General features: G+C 40.1%; 2 protein-coding genes across 6 annotated transcripts in view; one reads left to right on the forward strand and one right to left on the reverse strand.

Annotated features, from left to right (window-relative positions):
• BRAF (B-Raf proto-oncogene, serine/threonine kinase) overlaps positions 1-14,961 on the forward strand; it is a 69,954-nt gene extending 54,993 nt beyond the window's left edge. For 2 of the 5 annotated variants that reach the window (XM_089527885.1, XM_089527887.1), the window contains 2 exons: positions 1,123-1,287; positions 5,291-14,961. In XM_089527885.1, coding sequence (XP_089384011.1) covers positions 1,123-1,287; positions 5,291-5,437 — 312 coding nt within the window. In that variant the 3' untranslated portion in view covers positions 5,438-14,961. Of the gene's footprint in view, positions 1-1,122; positions 1,288-1,646; positions 1,826-5,290 lie in introns of those variants that run through there. The other 3 variants (XM_089527888.1, XM_089527890.1, XM_089527889.1) reach the window with 2 other exon arrangements.
• Positions 14,962-15,958: 997 nt separating this feature from the next.
• On the reverse strand, positions 15,959-19,413 carry NDUFB2 (NADH:ubiquinone oxidoreductase subunit B2). Its single transcript, XM_089527891.1, has 4 exons — positions 19,284-19,413; positions 17,358-17,499; positions 16,707-16,801; positions 15,959-16,044 (listed from the first exon to the last, which is right to left on the reverse strand). Exons 1-3 carry the CDS (start codon positions 19,364-19,366, stop codon positions 16,727-16,729), a joined length of 300 nt encoding a protein of 99 aa, XP_089384017.1. The 5' UTR covers positions 19,367-19,413; the 3' UTR covers positions 15,959-16,044; positions 16,707-16,726.
• Positions 19,414-19,645: the final 232 nt, after the last annotated feature.

Raw genomic sequence — 19,645 nt, forward strand, 5'->3', positions numbered from 1 at the left:
GGTTTTTTGTGGGTTTTTCGGGCTATGTGGCCATGTTCTAGATGAGTTTATTCCTGATGTTTCGCCAGCATCTGTGGCTGGCATTTTCAGAGAATGCTTGCCTGGAAAGGAGTTGAGTATGTATGTATTGTGTGAACCTGGGAAGGCAGGAGTGATTTGCATGTGGATTGTTCTGTTGCTAATGGCAGGCCTCAGGGTGGGAGGTATGCAAAAGAGGATCAAGCAGACATTAGTCCTCTTTTGCATACCCTTCCACCCTGAGGCCTGCCATTAGGCAACAGAACAATCCACAATCAAATCACTCCTGCCTTCCCAGGTTCACACAGTACATACATACAGTGGAGCCTCGGGTTACGAAAGTAATCCGTTCCGCGGCCGCTTTCGTAACCCGAACGGCTTTCGCAAGCCGAATCCCCATAGCCGCTAATGGGGAAAAGCCGCGATTTGGTGTAAAATCGCGGCAAAAAGCACCAAAAGTTTTTTCGGGACCCGAAAAAACGTTCGTAACCCGGATCAATAATTTCCAATTGGATTTTTTCGGGTCCCGAAAAATTCGTAACCCGGGTATTTCGTATCCCGAGGTTCCACTACTCAACTCCTTTCCAGGCAAGCATTCTCTGAAAATGCCAGCCACAGATGCTGGTGAAACATCAGGAATAAACTCTTCTAGAAGATGGCCACATAGCCCAAAAAACCCACAAAAAACAATCCATGTATATGTTCTACCATGCATCTACCATGTCACATCTCTTATGTACAAAAAGTCTGTAAGATAAGAATATGGGACAGGCAAACAGAATACAAAACTCAATGAGCAATTAGTTATATTACATCTTTGTTTAGTTCTTGAATTGTAATTTTCCTTCATAGTGTTCTAGTGGTCTTTAAGCATGAACCCTTTAATTCTGATTTGACATCGTAAACAGAGAGATAAAGCAGGCAGCCACATTATCTCTTTCACCATCTTTCTAGAAGTGTGGCTTTAATTCCTAATGGTTGCTTCTCCTCAGTATATTTTCTTTCTTAAGGAATATTACAAACAGCTTGTTGTCAAAATCAATGTATGATTCTTTCACTGTACCCATCCTGGAACACTAGGCTTTCTCTTGTTTTCTCTTTCAGATCCTTGCCTCTATTGAGCTTCTGGCCCGATCGTTGCCAAAAATTCACCGCAGTGCATCTGAGCCCTCCTTGAACCGGGCTGGTTTCCAGACAGAGGATTTTAGCCTGTATGCTTGTGCTTCTCCAAAAACACCCATCCAGGCAGGGGGATACGGTGGGTTTTCTGTAAGCTGAACAGAAGTTGAAAGCATGTATTTGGTTTGTGAACTTTTGTTGATGTTTGAATTCCCAACATGTTAATTTTCATTTTGGGAAATATGCATTGACTGAAAAAGGACTTATCTGACACTGAGCCTCCTGTGTTCCTAGAATGGCATCTGTTGCTGGCAATGGACTGCCTAGTAATTGCTCAGTAGGAAAAGGGAAAGGTCATCGAAAATTAGTATACACCCATTTATTTTTGGGTCATAGGTCAAGCTTTTTTCTGATATCATCTTTGCTTTATAGGTTATCGTACTTTGGTTTATAAGTGGCTAGTAGAGTTTTACATCCACATCTAAAACTATTTCCTTTTGTTTCCACAGTCTTTCTTATATGCTAGTAACAATTTTAGATGCACAAGTCAGCAGCGTTGCTGACACTGCGTAAAGGATAAAGTAAAAGATTAAGGCTGAGTGCATCAGGTTTCCTTAAATGAGCAGAGCAAGCTTCAGGTAACATAAAGACTTTACTGGGAAGTAGCTTCCTTTTTGAACTTCTTGCTCGTTGGAAATTTCTGATTACTTGGAGCTAAGTCTCTTTTTACTTTTTCTTTTTTGTTGTTTTTTGGTGGGTGGGTTGGTCATTTCTTTTTTTATTGTCTCTGTTTAGTCTGTCCGTAGTTGCATCTCATGCATCTGTTTGAAATTATTGCTGGATTCATGCCTTTGCACTAGACTGCTTAAGGTGCTTAACTAGACTTTGTTAGACCCAAACAGACTGGTAAGGTCCTTTAAAAAAAAACAAGCACACACATATACCTAGTGAGTCTTGCTTTTATATGTGTGGCCATGGAGGCCATGCCTTAAAAGAATGAAGCCCATAATGGGGGGAAATTGTCTTGTAAAAGCAGAGTGGTAAACTTTAAAAGTTGTTTAAAGGTGGGAAGTGAAAGTTTCACCTTCAGTTATTTTACAAAATTCAATGGCTTGCTGCTATTGCTCAGTTTTATGTGGGTTAATGTCTCTTCTGAAGTCTCCTTTCTGTGGAGAAAATGTTTCATGCTTGTGTATGGAATTTATCCAGTTTAGGTGCAAATCTCCAGAAAAACAATCTGGAAATCAAGGGTCCTAAAAGAATATACATTTTGCATTCTCTGTCATACACATGCAATTTTTTTTTGTTTTACTGTTGTTGAGTTATCTATTTTGTACAGTTAAATTGATTTTGCTTCTTTTGGGATTCTTGATAAATTGTAAGCTTTTCCCCATATCTAAGATGGAAGATATAGCTGTTTTCTTCATGCACAGACAAGTTGATAGAACTGTACCTTCCGTGTTTTATTGTCAAACACATGAAAATTAGCAGTTTCTCTAGAAGGTGGTGCCCAAATGGCAAAATAAAGGATTTAGTTTAGTTTAGTTTTGTTTTTTTAACATTCTATTTAATATAAAACTTCCAATTTATTAACAATTTCCAGTGGGGTGAATAGAAGCTTTTAATATTTTAAAATATTTTTAAAGGGACACCGGTCCCTTAAAACCAGTTAAATCATCTAGTTCTTGGAGCAGCTAATTGAGTTGAGGTGATGGTGAGCCCTTACTAAGATGGGAAAAGAAGAAAGGTCCACATCAGGCAGTTGTTGTGTCTCATATCCTGTCATGTTCTGCAGATCACCATTTAAATTTCCCCCAGATGCCTTATATGATGTCACTCTGAGGCATTGTGGGAAGTTTAGGTGACAGTTCCTGACACCAGAGGGCATTGCAGAATACTTCCCATTAGTATGGAGGTAATACAAGTTGTTTTGGCATAGAGTCCATCTGTCACTGATGGAAGTTGTCAACTCCTTTCTTTGATTGCTACCTTTTATATAAGCCTGGTTTGGGAAGAGAAATGGAATACATCACTGTTTGCCTGATAAAGATCGGATGCATTGTGGAGCAAACTAGTTCGTAAAAGGTAGTTGATAGAACTGAAGGTAGAGCGCATGTTTGTCCACCAACTGCACATGGGTGAAGAGATCCATCTCTGTATTTGGTAAGCTTCCACTAGTAGTCCTTCAGGTGTTACTTAAAGGCAGTTGTGCATGACAAAGAACAGGAGTCCTACTAGAAGATTTGACAAAGAGGTGACAGAGACATGACGGTTGGTATCTCAGCACTAAGCATGCATATGATTCATGACTGGATAGCAGTGCAGAGCATGGACAGTGACATAATGTCCTTATCAGGCAGTAGGAGTCATTCAGCAGTCACAGACCTGTATTCTCTGTGTCACCTCCTTGAGACACCCTCTGGTTTGAGCACTATGTGTCATTTTCCTTGATTGCCACTAAGTGATGGCTGATTCCAGCAAACCTTCCCATGTACAGTTACAGATTTTTGGATCCAGGACAATTTCCTCTATGTCCTTAGTGCTTACAGTGCAAAAGGTCTCAGTCACAGCACTAGTTTATATCACTTGGGCAACATGGCTGTGTTCTTTTCAGAGAATTGGAGGTACTTTCAAATAATCACCTTTCAGGTAGCTGTAGAACTTTCAGAATATAGTGGTTTTCAGTACACTTTTAAATTAATGTTTTTTTCAGTCTTTCAGATTTGAAACTTGAGACTAGCATGGCTCTGAACATTAAACTAAAGTTAAGAGGGCTTGCCTCCTTATGGGTTAATGAGGAGGCTGAGCACAGTGGTCTTCCTCCATATAATATTCTTTGCATATGACTAGATGGAATATTTAGTGAAACTCTTGACCTGAATCTGTCCCTGGGAAGGTAGTCTTGCCTTTGTGTCCCTCAACACCAAGTTTGAATGATTAGCTGCAACAGGCAGACTGGATGGCCAAAGGGAGAGTAATTTCTTGTTTATGGATCAGTCTTGTTTATGGATCAGTCTTTAACAAGGAGTTGACTGAACATTAATCAACCAAAGGATGTGTTTTGAAAGGTGTTGAAGAATGTGAATGTTTTAGAATTAGTCCCCAAACACAATGTTACTTCTTCTTTTTTTTTTCTGAAATAAATTGTAAAACTGTTAAATATACCCAAGAGCTTTCTAAGGCTGCTTCTGCACTGCAGAAACTTTAACTGCCATGGCTCAATACTATGAAATTCTGGGAATTGTTGTGGCACCAGAGCTCTCTGACAGAAAAGACTAGGTAGCTCATGAAACTACAATTCCCAGAATTCCATAGCATTGAGCCATGGTAGTTAAAAGTGGGGTCAAACTGGACTATTTCTGAAATGTGGATGCAGCCTAAAATAAAATAGTGCAGAGATCTGTATAATAAGCTGGAGAATGTAGAGACCAGGTTAAAATTCTTGCTGTTACTCAGAAGTTATTAATTTATTATTAAATTTTATTAATAGGATAAAAATTCTTAACAGGATATTAACATAGTACACAATTTACACTTACACAGGTTGATTGTTTTTTATAGTCTCTCCTCATGGAGTCAGATTACTAGAAAGTGTACCTAAGTCTTCATGAGTGTAGCTACTTCAGATAAACTTTTCTCTCTTCACTGCATGAGAATAAATGGAAGATTTGTCCATTCCCTACCTCTTAAAACCACAGCAGAAATATTGGGGAGAAACATAGCAAGAAGCTCTTGTTGCCCACTCTTTTGTAAATATCTAAAACTAGGCCCTTCAAACAACTCTCAACTTGTGTTCGAACTTTGTTAGACAAAACCATGTGAGTAGCAATTTTAGAAATGTTAATGATGACTTTTTTTGTATTTGCAAACTCTTCACAAGAACCTCTTCTTCCTGCAAACATAATAAGCTATTGGATCGAGTGAGTTTTGTTTCTCTGAAACTCTTACTTCAGCAAGAGATTTTGTGTGAATAACTTTGTGTCCTCTCTCTGCCAACAAGTTCCTTCTGTACATTTAATTATTAACAGTTGCATTTTCTCCTAACATCTCTTGTGTCCAGTGTATAGCACCAGATTTATACTGGATAACATTTCTACCTTGCTGATGAATAATACCCAACTTTTAAAACTCGGCTCTTGTCCTCCCTCTACAGGCGAATTTGCAGCGTTCAAGTAGCCACAGCAACATTGGCAGCAAATCCACTCTCTTATTTTTAAAGTCTTGTGTTTCGATAATATCCAGACTCTGTTCTGCCCCCTCCAAACAAAGCAATTTAGACAAAAGAAATCCATATACTTAAGAGCAGCGCAGAATGGAGCAACCAGTCCATCTTTTGGTGGGAGGGAAAATTATTTTGTTGGGAACCTGACATCTCTGCTGCCTCTGTGTTCACCTCCACCCTATACACCACGTGCATTCGGAGACCCCCCTCCCCCAGTGGCTGCCTGTACCGTTGGCATCATTCCCAGGAGAGCAGAGGGCCTGCGCTTTGACTTTCTGGTGTTCTGGCATGATGAGATTGGAACTCCTGCATCATGGGCTTGGGATGGTCTGCTGGTCAGCTTTCTCCCTCTAACAACGAATCATCAGAGGCTGAACATCTGATGAGACAGAGCTAATCAAAACAATCATCCTCTGGTCTGATTTGACTGTGTGTATGTGTATGTGTGTGTGTTTTCCCTGATGGGCTTTCTGATCCAAGGGATAATTGCAGTATCTCCTTTTCAACAAAATTTGAATGTTGGCTGTTACTTTTTAATAAAAAAAAAACAAAAACCACAAACCTGCCAAATTGTAGGATAAATGGGAAAAGGAAGTTTGGGAAAGGATTAATATGCCAGAAAAGGAGATGCTGCGCTTTCTGTTCCCAGAATTGCTTTTATCTATTCAGAATAATTCTTTCCCCATCTTTAATTATTGCGCTCTTTCTCCAAAAGAGGTGGGAGGCTCTTTTTGTCGGTCCAGCAACAAACTTTTTTTTTTTTTTTACAAAATGGTAGCAGAGTTCTAAATGTGTGCTTCTTTTCATTTTGTGTTGATAATCATTTTTATTCTGTGTATTTTACATGTGAACTTTTTGGGAATACCCAGAAAGTCTAATGCAGACTATGAATAACAAGTGTACCTATTTTAAAAGGTGCAGGATAATGTCAGGTACATAATATTTCATAAACAGAAGTTCTCAGGTTGAATTGAATTTGTTTTAAAAAGAAAACCCAGCTGCAATCACCGCCCCTCCAAGAATTAGACATTCCAAAAAAGCATGCTTGGATACTTTTTAAAAAGAGCTTTTAATCGTGTGAACTCGGCAGATTTTATATGTGTGTGCATATGTTTATATGCAGTAACTTGTCCTAAGTGGCAATTTGCTGGATAGAGGTTTTTGCTAGAGAAATGGTACTTGCTGGATCAACACTGGTTTCTTCTCTTCCCTTTTCCTATCCTCAGCTTTTTCACATAATTCCTTTTCTTGCCCTGTGTTTTGTATTCTTGGCTTAAAGATTTTATGGTGATGGTACTTTGCTTTCTCTTTTTGCCTTGCCCTCCATCCTAATTTGCAAATAATTTCCTTTTCTACTTATTCGCCAGTCAGAGCTAACAAAACCCAACAACAGTAATTTACACACGTAGGTTGTCTCTAGTGGAATCATAATTCTTAACAGTAGATTTTTTGGCTATAGTGATTACTATAACGGATTTGTTTTCAGTTTGTAAAGAAGCAAGTTGGATGCCAGTGGAAGGAAGTTTGGTGTCCCCCAGAAATCTTGGTGTACAGTGCTTTTCGACACCATTCCTGTTCCATATTCTGAGGCTGGAAAAAACACTCCATCACCAGTAATTTTTATTAATTAAAATCTCATAGTCTTGGATGACTTCATATCCAAATTCAGAGTATGCACAGTGGTCAATAAATACTTTGGCTTCACTCCAAGCAGAGGTGAAGGAAAGGAGATTGTCTTTCTAGGAATGAAAGTTTAATTGTGAAAAGGAAGCATACGGTGTCATGGAAGTTCTTTTTTAAAATCACATTTGCTTCATTTTATTGGAATTGACAAATGTAGCTGAAAGGTACCAGTGAACCAGAGCACTTGTAGATATTGGAGTAAGAGGGACAATTGAAAGATTATAAGTTCAAATGAAAATGTGGTTGTTGCAGAAAAGATGTTGCTTTTCACACTTCATGAGTGGGGTGGCAGACTTCTGTGCACAAGTGTCACTGAAGAGAGTGTTACCAGAAGCTTGTGAGTGTGCTCTTGTATCTTTCCTCCTTATTTCAATGACCAGTTGCTTTAGATAACATCCTGAGTATTTGTATTTGGGGGGAGGGGGGGTGCAATTTGAGTTGCTTGAAAAGTGTACCCAGATTTGTTCTAAACCATACTGGAACAACACAGGTTTGCTGTTTTTAGCAGATTTGGTTAAAACAGTATATCATTTCTGAACACATGCTTCCTTTCAAACTTGCACTATCTTCTTAATACCACCATCCTCAAATCCAGCAAAGAATTTGTTCCACACTTAGGTAAATCCTTACATTGTTTCTGTATATGTTACATGTTGGGATGTGCTAAGGTTTACAGAATAGGCTACAAAGGCCTACAAACAGGAAGAATGTGAGAATTATCTGACAGCCTTTTAAAACCGTGCAAGGAAAATGTGAAAACAGACGAGAATTTCTCTAGGGCATTCTTTCCAAATCACATGGGATTGATGGAGCAGCAAATGTTTAGTCACACCCATGGTTTCAACAAGGATGCTTTCTAGGGAGCATCCTTACATGTGGAGAGGAAAGCAATACCTATTTCAGGATTTGACCCTTTCTTCCTCTTGGAATCCAGCCACCCCACAGCTTTGTGCTTCTGATTTTTCCTAAGCGTAGAACTATGTTCATCCCTGTTGAAGGGCATTTTGTTCATTTTTGCCTGGCTCTCCAATCTGTTATGGTCAACTTGAATCCCAGTGTTGTTATCTGAGGTATTAGTTACCCTCCCAGTTTGCTATCATTTGCAAATTTGCTGATCATCCCCTCAGTACTTTGCATCCTAGACATTTATGTGATGGCTAAACAGCACTGGGCCCAACCCTTTGGCACTCCACATGTTATGTCTCACATACACCTAAGAATACAGTTGTCTAGCCATATTTTATGAGTTTGCCCAGAAGAATATCATGAGGGAACATTTTAAAAGCCATGCTGAAATCAAGGTGCACTGCATCCACAGGATTTCCCTAAACCACTTCTTCCAAGTTACAAAACTTCCAGTCTTCTTCTTGTGTAGGCTTCTTGATATTACGATTCTTGATCCTGCTGCTTAGGGAGTGGCAGTATTCCAGTCCTTGTCTAGCAAAAACTTTAAAATCGTCCCTCCTGCCTGCTCAGTCCACAACTATATAACTTGCTACTTTCCATTTTAACTAGTCTTGATTTCCAATGAGCTTTTTCCATTCACTGCAGCAACAACTACTCAATTGATGCCCTTGATTTGTCCCCTTTGTCCCTTAGCTCTTGCGTACTGACTGCTACTAGTTACGCAGTAGTACCTCCTAGCTGGTCCACCTCTAATCATCATCACCACTGTTACTTGGATATTCTGTCTGCTATCTTGGTGTGTCCCTGGCACACCTTATAAAAAGATCTTCCATTTTTCCTTGATCTATGCTGTTTCTATACAGCATAAGTAGGTGCCTGGAATAGTACAGAAAAGATGTTGCCCTTTGAGGGTGTATCAATGCTTAACACCAGCCCTGTTTCTCGTGCCATATTTTTAATAATTTACCCTTGAGAGCAAATTCTGGCTCATTGCTAAGTTTCTGGCTCATTTTAATAGCCAGTTGAAAATCCATGAATGTTTTATAGTGTGTGTGTTTTTCCTAAGTAACAAATAGTTCTATTAGAACTAACAAAAACAGGGAAGTTATATCCAGGCTTGATTGTATTCAGGCTTCATTATTCAGTACTCTGCAAACAGGCTTTAAAGAAAATTAAAGAACTAGGAAACACATATTGTCCACCCAACACACGTTAAAATTAATTGCATATTTTTTTGTTGTGCAGCTAATTTGTCTGTCATTCCTTTAGGACTTCCTTGCTGATCTTCATTACTTCCCCTCCATGCACACATTTTTTTCAAAAGACTCACCATAATTTGCCCTGATTCATAATATATTTTGCAGACTACTTTAATCATATGTTCTTATCTGCTTAATTTAAGGCTACAGTCTACCCTCTTTTCTGGGGGCCTCCATTGACAAAAATATGGCAGACTTCTGAATAAACATGGGTAGGATTGTGCTGGCAGGTAATTAAAGCAGACAATCCCCTTTGGTTTTCATTTTAAAAAAAATACTTGAGAGCTGAGACACTCTTTTTAAGAATTGTATAGAACTTCTGCCATTGTGCAAACACACATTTTAATGGCTAGATATTGCCAGAAAATATTATTTTTATGTCAGGGATTCTGCTGTGTCAGGCAGCAGAAAAACACAATGGGCGTCAAATCCAGCTTCGTGTCAAGATGTGTCAAGCAGCCATATCAAATTGCTAGTTCCAACATTAAGTAGATTCACTGAATCAATAGTAAGTTAACCCAGAAATTCCATTATTTCAGTGATTCTAAGGTGAGTGTTGGCATCAGCCATGTATTAGCTTTGAGGATACGTAGAAATATTTCCAGTGCTGAGTTTTGCCTCACTACCATCCTTGTTTAAGTGATTTTTCCACTGCAGCAAGATCGGTACAGGCAGCAGTTTACCAGAAACCACCCACAATCTACTTCAGTGAGATCCTGCAGGAAGTGTATTGCTTCAGAATATACTTCTCTCCACATGCTTACACCTAATTCCAATTGCTAGTCTCAACTAGACTGCTCCCATTAAATCAGTAGGAATTGACTTACTATTCTGTCAGTCTACTTAGGGAATAACAACTACATTTAGGCCATGAGTTGAATTTTCACTGTGAAATGTGTTGATCTTTTGTTAGTTTTCTTTTGGGGGGAGGTATGAAATTTCTGTTTTGTTTTGCTTTTTTGTTTTGCTTTAGCAGAAGGCTTTAGTCGAAGAATTCTAGCAAGGGGATATTTTGCAGATCTATTTGTTTGTATTTCCTTTTGGATTATGAAAAGCATAAGTAGTGCAAAGAGTTCATAGTACTGAAGGTAAGTAACTTTCCATCCATTGAAAAAGAAAAGGGAAAAAAGTCACTCGACGAGAATAACACCATTGAGCCTTGTGTGGTAATATACTCTGGATTCAGTCTCACTCTAACTATTTTGTATTTTGGGTACAAAATCATGTTACTGTGAGTTATTCCATAGCTTCCATTTTTATTTCTTCAATAGCCTACTACTAGAGTTGGCTAGAAATGCATTTTGTGAAGGCTGAACTAATGTGGAGTAGTGGTCTGAGTGCTGGACCACGACTCTGGAGACCAGGGTTCAAATCCCCACTCAATCATGAAATCCCACTCAGTGATCTTGGGCAAGGCACATTCTCTCTGCTTCAGAGAAAGGCAAAGGCAAACCATCTCTGAACAAATCTTGCCAAGATAGTGTTGCCTTAGGGTCACCGTAAGTCGGAAATGACTTGAAGGCACACAACAACACACCTTAAGTGTAATGCACTATTTTAAAGAAGAAGAAAGGCACTAGAACTTTTCAGTCAAGCTGTACTAGCTTTCCTGGAATATAACTCCCATCATCATCCCATATAATTTCCATCAGCATCCTAGCCTTCCTGGAATATAACTCCCATCATCATCCCATTGCCACCCATACGGGATTTGCCCAAAACATTTGAAGGTTGGAGAAGGCTGAGGTACAGTCAGCCTCACAGTAACCCTTCCTGTAATGCTCTGGGATATTCTTGCCTCTCCAGTGTGTGTCCAAATAAATACCTCAACCATATGCCACAGAACACAGTAGAACAGCACTACACATAGTAATGTAGCTTTAAATCCCCCCTACCCACCACCAGCAAGTGGTTTGTCTGTATCACTTCCAAAAGAGTGACAATAGACCATTGTTTTTTTGAGGGTGATTCAGCTTTGCAAAGATGGTTTTAGCTAAGCCTGTTTGGTGCATATTCTTCTCATATAATTTGGATCCATTTGTTGGACATTATTTGCAAAATTAATCTGGACAAGAGGTAGCACAGCACTTTGTTTGCCTTTACACTTGTTTTGGCACCATGATTGTAAACTAGGCAGTGTTTGCACAAGAGAGGGAAGATACTGAATGTTCAAACGTTCCAGTGCATACCTTTTGCTTTATAATGAGAGCTGCCTTGGATCCCATCTCAGGACAAAAGCATGGTATAAATACAAGAATAAATAAAATAAAAGATCCCTCACACTTAAAATGAAAGTGTATACGCTCTAAAATATCTCCTTGTAATTTGCCAAATAATCTGTGCCTTTAAAACAAATTAAGAAGAGAAATCCTAAACATATCTAGGTGCTTATATAACGAGCAGTGGCTTTGCCTTCACTCCAATACACTATGTTTTCAAATGGATGGCAAAAGAAGAAATCAGCAAGAAAGTAGGATCTTGTGGATTAATCTCAAACAAAAAAAGGTGGCTGGTACTGGGTTGCCAGTATAACTGCCATTAATCTCATTAAGGCTTTTCTGCAGGTGTTCCAAGCAGGCTGCTCCCAGTCTTTTCTTTTCAAATGAGTTATAAGAAACACAGAAATGTATATATGCATATCCAGCATGCATCCATGTATCCCCAATTTATATAATTAAATTGGAAAAAATAAACTGTTCCAGTTAAAGTAGAAGTACATCCAGAACTGATATGTCTCTTTAAAGTAATTTTCTAAGAGATTGTATCATGAAGAGGGGAGTGGCTTAATTCTAACTAGTTTGTGATCGGTGGAATAGGAGAGAGCAGTTAGATTTTTAACCACAAAAAGCATATAGCCCCAAGGTTGGTGACCTTTTTATTTAGAGAGGTATCAGATTTGCTTGAAATATTTGGACTTCTTAATAATATGGCAACCTATCAAACCAGCTTGTGTGTGTTAACATATTTTAGGTGATCTGCAGGCTGAAAACGTAATCTGTAGGTGGAAAATGTCAAAATAGCTAAGAAACAGTAGTAGATGGACTAACATGCTGAAGTTGCATCTTGTGTATCTGTACCCTGATCATCTTTGTTGTTTCTCTAACTCACACATATGAGAGTTGCCTGTGCAGTACATTGTTTAGAAATTTCTGCTGTTTTGATGAAGAGAATAGGTAAGTCAGGTTTGTAGCTGGTCTGACTCATTTCTGCTCCCTACCTGTTGATATGACATTCTTGTTCTTCATTTGGAATGATACCTATGTGGGATTAAATTTATGATTTAAGATTTCATAGTTTACAAATGTTTGAGTACCAGCAGGCCGGGAAATGTCTTGCGATAGCAAAATGAACTTTGTGTAGTATAATACTATATATGTTTGTTCAGAAGTAAGTACCACTATGTTTAGTTGGGTCTTCTTCCAGAGATGTGTGCATAGGATCTCAGCTTTGATTGTGTGTATTTCATTCCTGTTCTAGCAGCTGGAAGGAGTTTAAGTAGTTCGATCCTGCCTGGGCAGTTAGTTTGCAGTTACTAACACAGTCATGTCAGTTTATCTCCTTCAGCTTCTGATTACCAATCCTACAGGTAACATTCCATATTACTCTTGGAACTGTATACTCTGTTAGAATTACTCAACTTTTCTCTTTCTGAACTAGGAAAATCCCAAGGTGACTTTGGGTGCTACTATGGATACTTTCATTTTACAAATTCCCTATTACATTAGTCTGTGCTCATGTTTGGTTTATTCTTCCACTTGTTGTCTGTTTTTGTTTTTATTCTTCCATCTGTTTGGGAATTTCACAAGAACAGACTTCCCACTAAATGTGTTGAACTGCAATTCCCAGCGGGTTATCAGAGTTGGAGTCCATCGCATTTGGAGACCACTAGTTTGAGGAAGGCTGTATCTAAATGCTGGAAACATTTGTCCAGGCAGACATCAAAATGGAGGGAGACAAAGAGGACCAATGGGGCGAGGGAGCGTGGGAACAGCTGTTTGGCTTGAGTGTAGGGCTAAGTTTAAATAATGTTTGACTTAAATGATACATCATAGGTGCAATACATGTACTTTGAAATTCAAAACTGTGAATGGTTAAGAGAAATACACCTCATTCTGTCTATATCCTCTTCCTTTTTTTCCTCTCACTAAAACATTGCAATGACTTAAGTAATCTTGCCCCATGGCAACTTCACATCTTCAGCTGACATAACCAAAATGCTATAAGCTTACTTTAGCCCTAAGCTATATCTTTGTTTATAATGTGGATTCAAAACTACACAAAAAGTCTTACTATATGAAAACTTTTTTATCCACTACACACTCCCCAAATACCTCCCACACCATGTGACTGATGGAGACTAATGTTGGAGATACCCAGTTGGAAGCTAATTCTTCTCCCCGTTTGTATCAGGATACAAGAATAGATCATGATATTAGAATGGAATGCTAATTCAAAACTGAGCACTACTTGCCCTGTCACTGGACTGCAATAGCCCTTCTAGCCTGAGTGGGAAGTTTTATTTGTGTAACCAGCACCTCACCTGGCTACTAGGGACCAGTGAAGGACAAAAAGGTTGCTTCTAAGCAAGCAACAGAAAAGTCAGCTTGCTTGTTTTCTGTTATGATTGAAATAAACAGCCACTTGCCCTTTGCTTCACTTTTTTAAAGAGTTTGTAACCTCAAGGGTTTGTAACATGGACTTTCTGTCCTCTCAGCCATGCTATATCTCTTTGGTTAGCTAGGCGTAATTGTACTAGCTGGTCAGTCTGTCCATTGCAATAGATTATTTTAATATAACATGAGTTACCACCTGCAAACTGTTTATGACTTCAGGGACTTGCTGTAATAAGAGAGTATACAGTTCCTCACAGTGGTCTTTCTCTGCTGTATAGAAGCTTGAATCCTGTAGTTATGCCTTGCAAGCATACCAGGTGAATAGATAGATGAGATTGTTGAAGCACTGAGGGGGGAGGAGGGTGTTACTAATGCAAACTCATTGCTGTTTCCCCCTCCCCAGTATTCTTTGAAACGATGAACAGAATCTATGGGTAGAATTTGACAACCCTAAACAGCCAAATCCTGTGGACATAATTGCAAAAGGCAGCCAACAAAAAGGTTTGAGATTATTCCAGAAAATTGCTGAAAAGGAGAAATGTGTATAGTTTTTTTTTAATTGCTGGGATGAGATATATATACTGAACCCAACATTCCTTCAAGCTGTATTTACCACCAGTATCTACAAGTCTGGAATTTCACAAGGCTATTTTTCCTTCAGATGAGAATTGATATTGCTACCTACTTTTTAAAAAGAATGACAAACAAGAACCTAAATGTTTCAGGACCTGAACTTTATTTCTAATTCACAGGGAATTTTGTTTTCAGCTTTCTGTTTCATGAATCACTGTAGCTTTTTCTCCCTGCCTCCAAATCTTTCCTTCTCCATAACTCTTCACCATAAATGTTTAATCACACCAGTATCAGTTTTTTTTTCTTCTCTTGGTATGTCTTTTAGCCTGGATTCCCTTCATTTGTATTTTGGAGCATTTTCTCTCATGTAAATTTGTACAGTGGAAAATATTGTCCAGTTTGGTTTAGGGAGCATGGAGACATAAAATAAAAGTTTGATAGCTAAAAATTGAGATTGAAGAATTATTTGTGTAAAGTTATTTAAAGAACTCTGTATTATATAAAAGGTTTAAAAGTTCTATGTATTTGATGTGAATACTGCTATAATAAAGATTGACTGCATGGAGAACAGTCTGTCTGTGTATGCATTAGTGAAATCATTGCTAAATTACAGACTTCAAAGAACAGAATGAAAGCAAGAATTATATTGAATCTTAAGTGGCATACGAAGTTGAGCTACAGCAACCAGGTACTAGTCCAGGCTTTGCTTTAAGAGTTCCAGTGAGGGAAAGGCCACTTGATGTAAGTGTGGCCCTTACAGGGAGGAGAATGCAAGTGTTTCTGCATAGTAACGTACTACAAATACCTGAAGAACTATCACATTTTTCACAGCATCCTCCTGCCTAAACATACTCCTAAGAATTCATGCCCATTTATCTTTGTCCTCTCTATGTTACCCAGAACTGGATACTGCATAAGGGCTTTCTTCTGGAGAACTGTCTGCAGGACTTCTGGGATTACTATAAATAAGTGAAGTGGAAGGCTTTCATGGCCAGCATCCATAGTTTTTTGTGAGTTTTGTGGGCTATGTGGCCATGCTCTGGAGTTTATTCCTGACATTTGACCAGCATCTGTTGCTGGGGCTTCAGAGAATGCTGGCATGGAAGAGAGTTGTGTACACGTACACACACACACACACACTGTGTGGGGTAGGGAGGAGTGATTTCCATGTTTATCTGTGTATTGTTCTGTCATTGATGTCATGGCCTCAGGGTGGGAGGATATGCAAAGAGGATTAGTGTCTTGTTTAATTAGTGTTCATTGTCTGCTGGAAAAACCCCTGACCCTGGGTGGTTTCTCATTTGCATTTGATGAGTCCTGATTTTGCTGTTTTTCAGGACAGGTAGCCAAACTTTGTTCACTTTAACGGTTTCCTCCTTCCTGTTGAAGTTGTTACCTATCTGCTGTAGGCACTCATCTAGATTAAGACTCTCCAATGAAGATTTAAGTCACAACCTCCTAACAAAACAAAGGTGCATATCTGGAAAATTAGAACTGAATGTCTATATTTTGGTACTATATCCTCTACAGAAATTTTTGTGGAAACAGAACTTTCACAAGGTGAATTTATCAGATTTTATCTTTATTTACAATTTAAAGAATTACATAAAAGGAAGTAAGGTTTTTTTTCTGCAGCTCTCTTCCCAGAAGTCTGCAAATAAAGACAGGATGTTTGGTTTAGCTGATTCGACAGTAACAAGAATAAAAAATGTTGTATGAAGAAACAAAGTACATCTTATCATGGAGTCCCATTCTCAAGGACAAATTTCAATATACTGCACCATGGGGAAAAACAACTGCTCTAACTCCCCACCCCAGCATCATTACTCAACATCTACTATAATATTTTGGTGTGTTCCAAGAGACATCTGGTGTACTCCTGAACTATAGTTCCCATTCTCCCTGATGATATCATGGTACTTGAGACATATGGCAGTTATAGCCCAAAACATCTGGAGAGTTTCTTATTGGGGAAAGACTATTAGAGATCATCTAATGTGATAAGTCAAATTAATATAGCACATTACATCTTCATTTCATAGGAGAAAATATAACTGCTAGATTACCATTCAAAGCAGGAATAAAAATAGGAAGCCAGGGATGTAGACAAAAGCCACTCAAGTGTGCCTCAAACACATTTACAGATCAGAATGAGAGTTAACAAAGATATGTGGCAAAATTTCAGAAGCATCTAATTTGATTTCTCTAAGGACACCTCCTCCTCCCATCCCCACATTCTCAAAGGTAGGACTTCATGTCAGGAATATTTTCACACTAGCTTTTAGAATTTCAAATAAATGTTTAAAATCATACTTTGGAACAAATAGTTCATGTTATTCTTCATCATCAGGGGGGATTCCCAGCTCTTCGTCTGTCCACTTAGAAGGATCTGGATAAGGAAAGTGGCCCTGTGGGAGGCAAAGAAAGGGTGGCATATTTCAGAACAGTAACCAGAGGAGAGAAGACTTTGTCCACTTTTTCAAGGGTGGTCAAACTGTGGTTGCTGAGCTGAGCTGGGTCTTTGAGGAGTGGGGTTCCATGAGCAGCAGTTATGCATTTAGGGAGGCTGTGTCTGTTAGTGTTTCACTTAGTTTTCACAAAGCAAAAAACACAGGTACATGGCACAAGAGGAAGCGAGACAAGCATTAGCTGACCTGCATTTTCTTCTGAGTTAGCAGCCTTTGCCAACCTTATGCCTTTCAGGATTACATCTCCTGTCCCCCAGCCAACATGGGAGGCCTATTACTGAAGAACTCTGAAACACCTTGAGGCCCATGGGTTCTTGTTATCAACAACTTCCAAGCACTTTAACAACCACCTGCCAGTATACAGTTTACTGAGGTTGTATTTGTCATCAGAACAGAGATAGGATTCCTCTCACCAGGTGCTAGGGCCTGGGAAATGTGCAGTATTAGAAAATATACCCTGGTGCTACTACGCCATATTCTTTCCCAGCCCACTTACCAGGACAGCATCAGGGTCATGCCAGAACTTCCACAGGATCCAGAACCACATTAGGCTACTGAGCACCTCTGCCGTTACCTGCTGGGATCGTGTCTGCTCTGGGAACTGGCGGTAGCGAGGTTCAATGTGTACACCGCCAGCACTGCAAGGCAAATGTATGGAAAGGGAGACAGATTTACCACCAAGGCTATAAACAGAAAGACAGGAGACAATAGGGTTTGGCCACTGGATGCAAAATTCCAATTCCTAAGAACCTGCTTTCCTTCAAAATGAGTGAAAAATCATGCCACCCTTCAAATGCTGCCGTGGGGCTGCATTTCCCAGCATTTATCACCACTGGCTATGATGGCCGGGACCGTTGGAGCTGCAGTCCAGCATCTTCCGGAGGGCTACATGATTCCCACCCTCCTTTCAAAAGAAAACTTGCTGCATTTAATAGAGTATATTTACTGGGGAATTATAGAGAGTAGGCATCTCTCTGGGTCTATTTTTAATACTCAACTCTTAAGGCCCACTCCCCTGAATCGGATGTATCAGAGTAGCTCAGGGGGACAGGAATAACACTCGTCCCTCCACATTTACGGCTTTGATTATTCACAGATTTTATTAATATCTTCTCTCTAGGAATATCTAGGTCCTCCAGCGCAACTCTTTGGTCAATGTCTGGCAAATGTTGACCACAGAGTTGCCCTGGAGGACCTAGATTCCTAGAGAGGTGTCCTCTCAGGTAAAAACAGTGTTTTTGTGGTTTTTCCACATTCATGGGGGGCTTGTGCCCCTGACCCCAGCAAATATGGATGGACGAGTGTACACTAAAGTCAAGTAACAGATGCTTCAGGCCACATGCTCATAGTTGCCATTTATGCACAATACAAGAAGCCTGTTCTCCTGTTCAGTGGAAAGTGGCCACATAGGTTTCCTTCTTGGACTCTGCAAGCTGCATCCTATATTAAAGTCTTCTCCTCGTGGACAGAGCTATACTTTACAAGTTGACGCCAAGACTGATTGCCTTTAATACCAGCAAAGGCCCAGAATTTAAAGCTTTTCCAGGACGGTGGGATAAAACAAATTCAAAACTATTGAATTTCTGGTCATGTTACTTTTAGGGAGGATATGAAAATATGGTATTCTTGTATGAGAGACTGCAACCATCTGTGTTTTCTTCTTCTTGGGTAACACAGGGATGGAGCCTAAATACCCTAAAGGCATCAAATCCCATATGGCATCCCTTTACGTATTTAAACAGGGCTATCATATCACCTCTTAACCTTCTCTTCTCCAGGCTAAACATACCCAGCTCCCTGAGTCGTTCCTCATAGGGCAAGGTTTCCAGACCCTTCACCATTTTAGTTGCCCTCCTTTGGACACATGGCTCCAGTTTCTCAATGTCCTTTCTGAATTGTGGTGTCCAGGTGGGGCCTGACCAAAGCAGAATAGACTGGCACTACTACCTCCCTTTATTCAACCAAATCTTCAGCATGTGTGTGCAAATACATTCAAGTCGTGCTGATGACACTGTAATTCGAAGGTTCACTTTTAAATTTGGGTAGCTGTGTATCTCACACAATTGTTAGCAGTGGCATATGGGGGAATTAGGATTTAGGAGTAACATTAGTGCAAACAAACTGCTAAGGCTTCTGTTTGGTGTGAAATGGGGGGAGGAGGAGGAGGAGGAGGAGGAGGTGGATGGAGGCCAACCATCAGCCCAGAGCAGTCCACATGCAAAGCACTGCTGCCTGCCCAGGCCCACTCGGTAGATATATATCTATAGACCCTCGGAAGAGGCCCATGGCCACAGAGCCCCCAAACCCACACAAAGCAACCCTAGTGAGGCCACCGCTTGACTGTCCTCCGCCCATCCTCCCGATGCTCGCCTTTCCCCGAAGGAGAGCCGAGGGTCCTCCTCATCCTCCTCCCTTCACTCACCGCCGGAGCCCCACAAGGGCCCCTGGGCTGCTCCTAGCGCGAAGGGCGCGGGCGCCCACTCTGCACAGCAGCGACGACGCCATCTTGGCAGGCTGGACCTCTTTGCCCTCACCTTCAACCACCTCCCAACCTCGCTTCCTCCTATTGGCTGAGCCGCGCCGACGCTCAACAACCCGCGCTCTGATTGGTCCTCGCTGAGATAAACGTTTAAGCCCTTTTTAAGAGATTTTTCTTTTGGACTTCAACTCCCAGAAGCCTCTTCCATGTTGGCCAATAGCCTAGGATTGTGGGAGCTGAAGTCCAAAAGCCCTTAAAAGAGCACAGTCCGGGGACCACTGGGATGTACCAAGAGTTCAGCAAAA

This window comes from Sceloporus occidentalis, unplaced genomic scaffold, assembly GCF_023333645.1.
Source record: "Sceloporus occidentalis isolate IW3139 unplaced genomic scaffold, rSceOcc1.0.p SCAF_5, whole genome shotgun sequence".
NCBI lineage: Eukaryota > Metazoa > Chordata > Lepidosauria > Squamata > Phrynosomatidae > Sceloporus > Sceloporus occidentalis.

Coding starts and splice junctions, on each gene's coding strand:
- NDUFB2 (XM_089527891.1), bottom strand. CDS start 19,366: ATGGCGTCGTCGCTGCTGTGCAGAGTGGGCGCCCGCGCCCTTCGCGCT. Junction 17,500..19,283: donor GCCCTTGTGGGGCTCCGGCG/GTGAGTGAAGGG, acceptor TTTGCCTTGCAG/TGCTGGCGGTGTACACATTG. Junction 16,802..17,357: donor ATGACCCTGATGCTGTCCTG/GTAAGTGGGCTG, acceptor TGCCTCCCACAG/GGCCACTTTCCTTATCCAGA.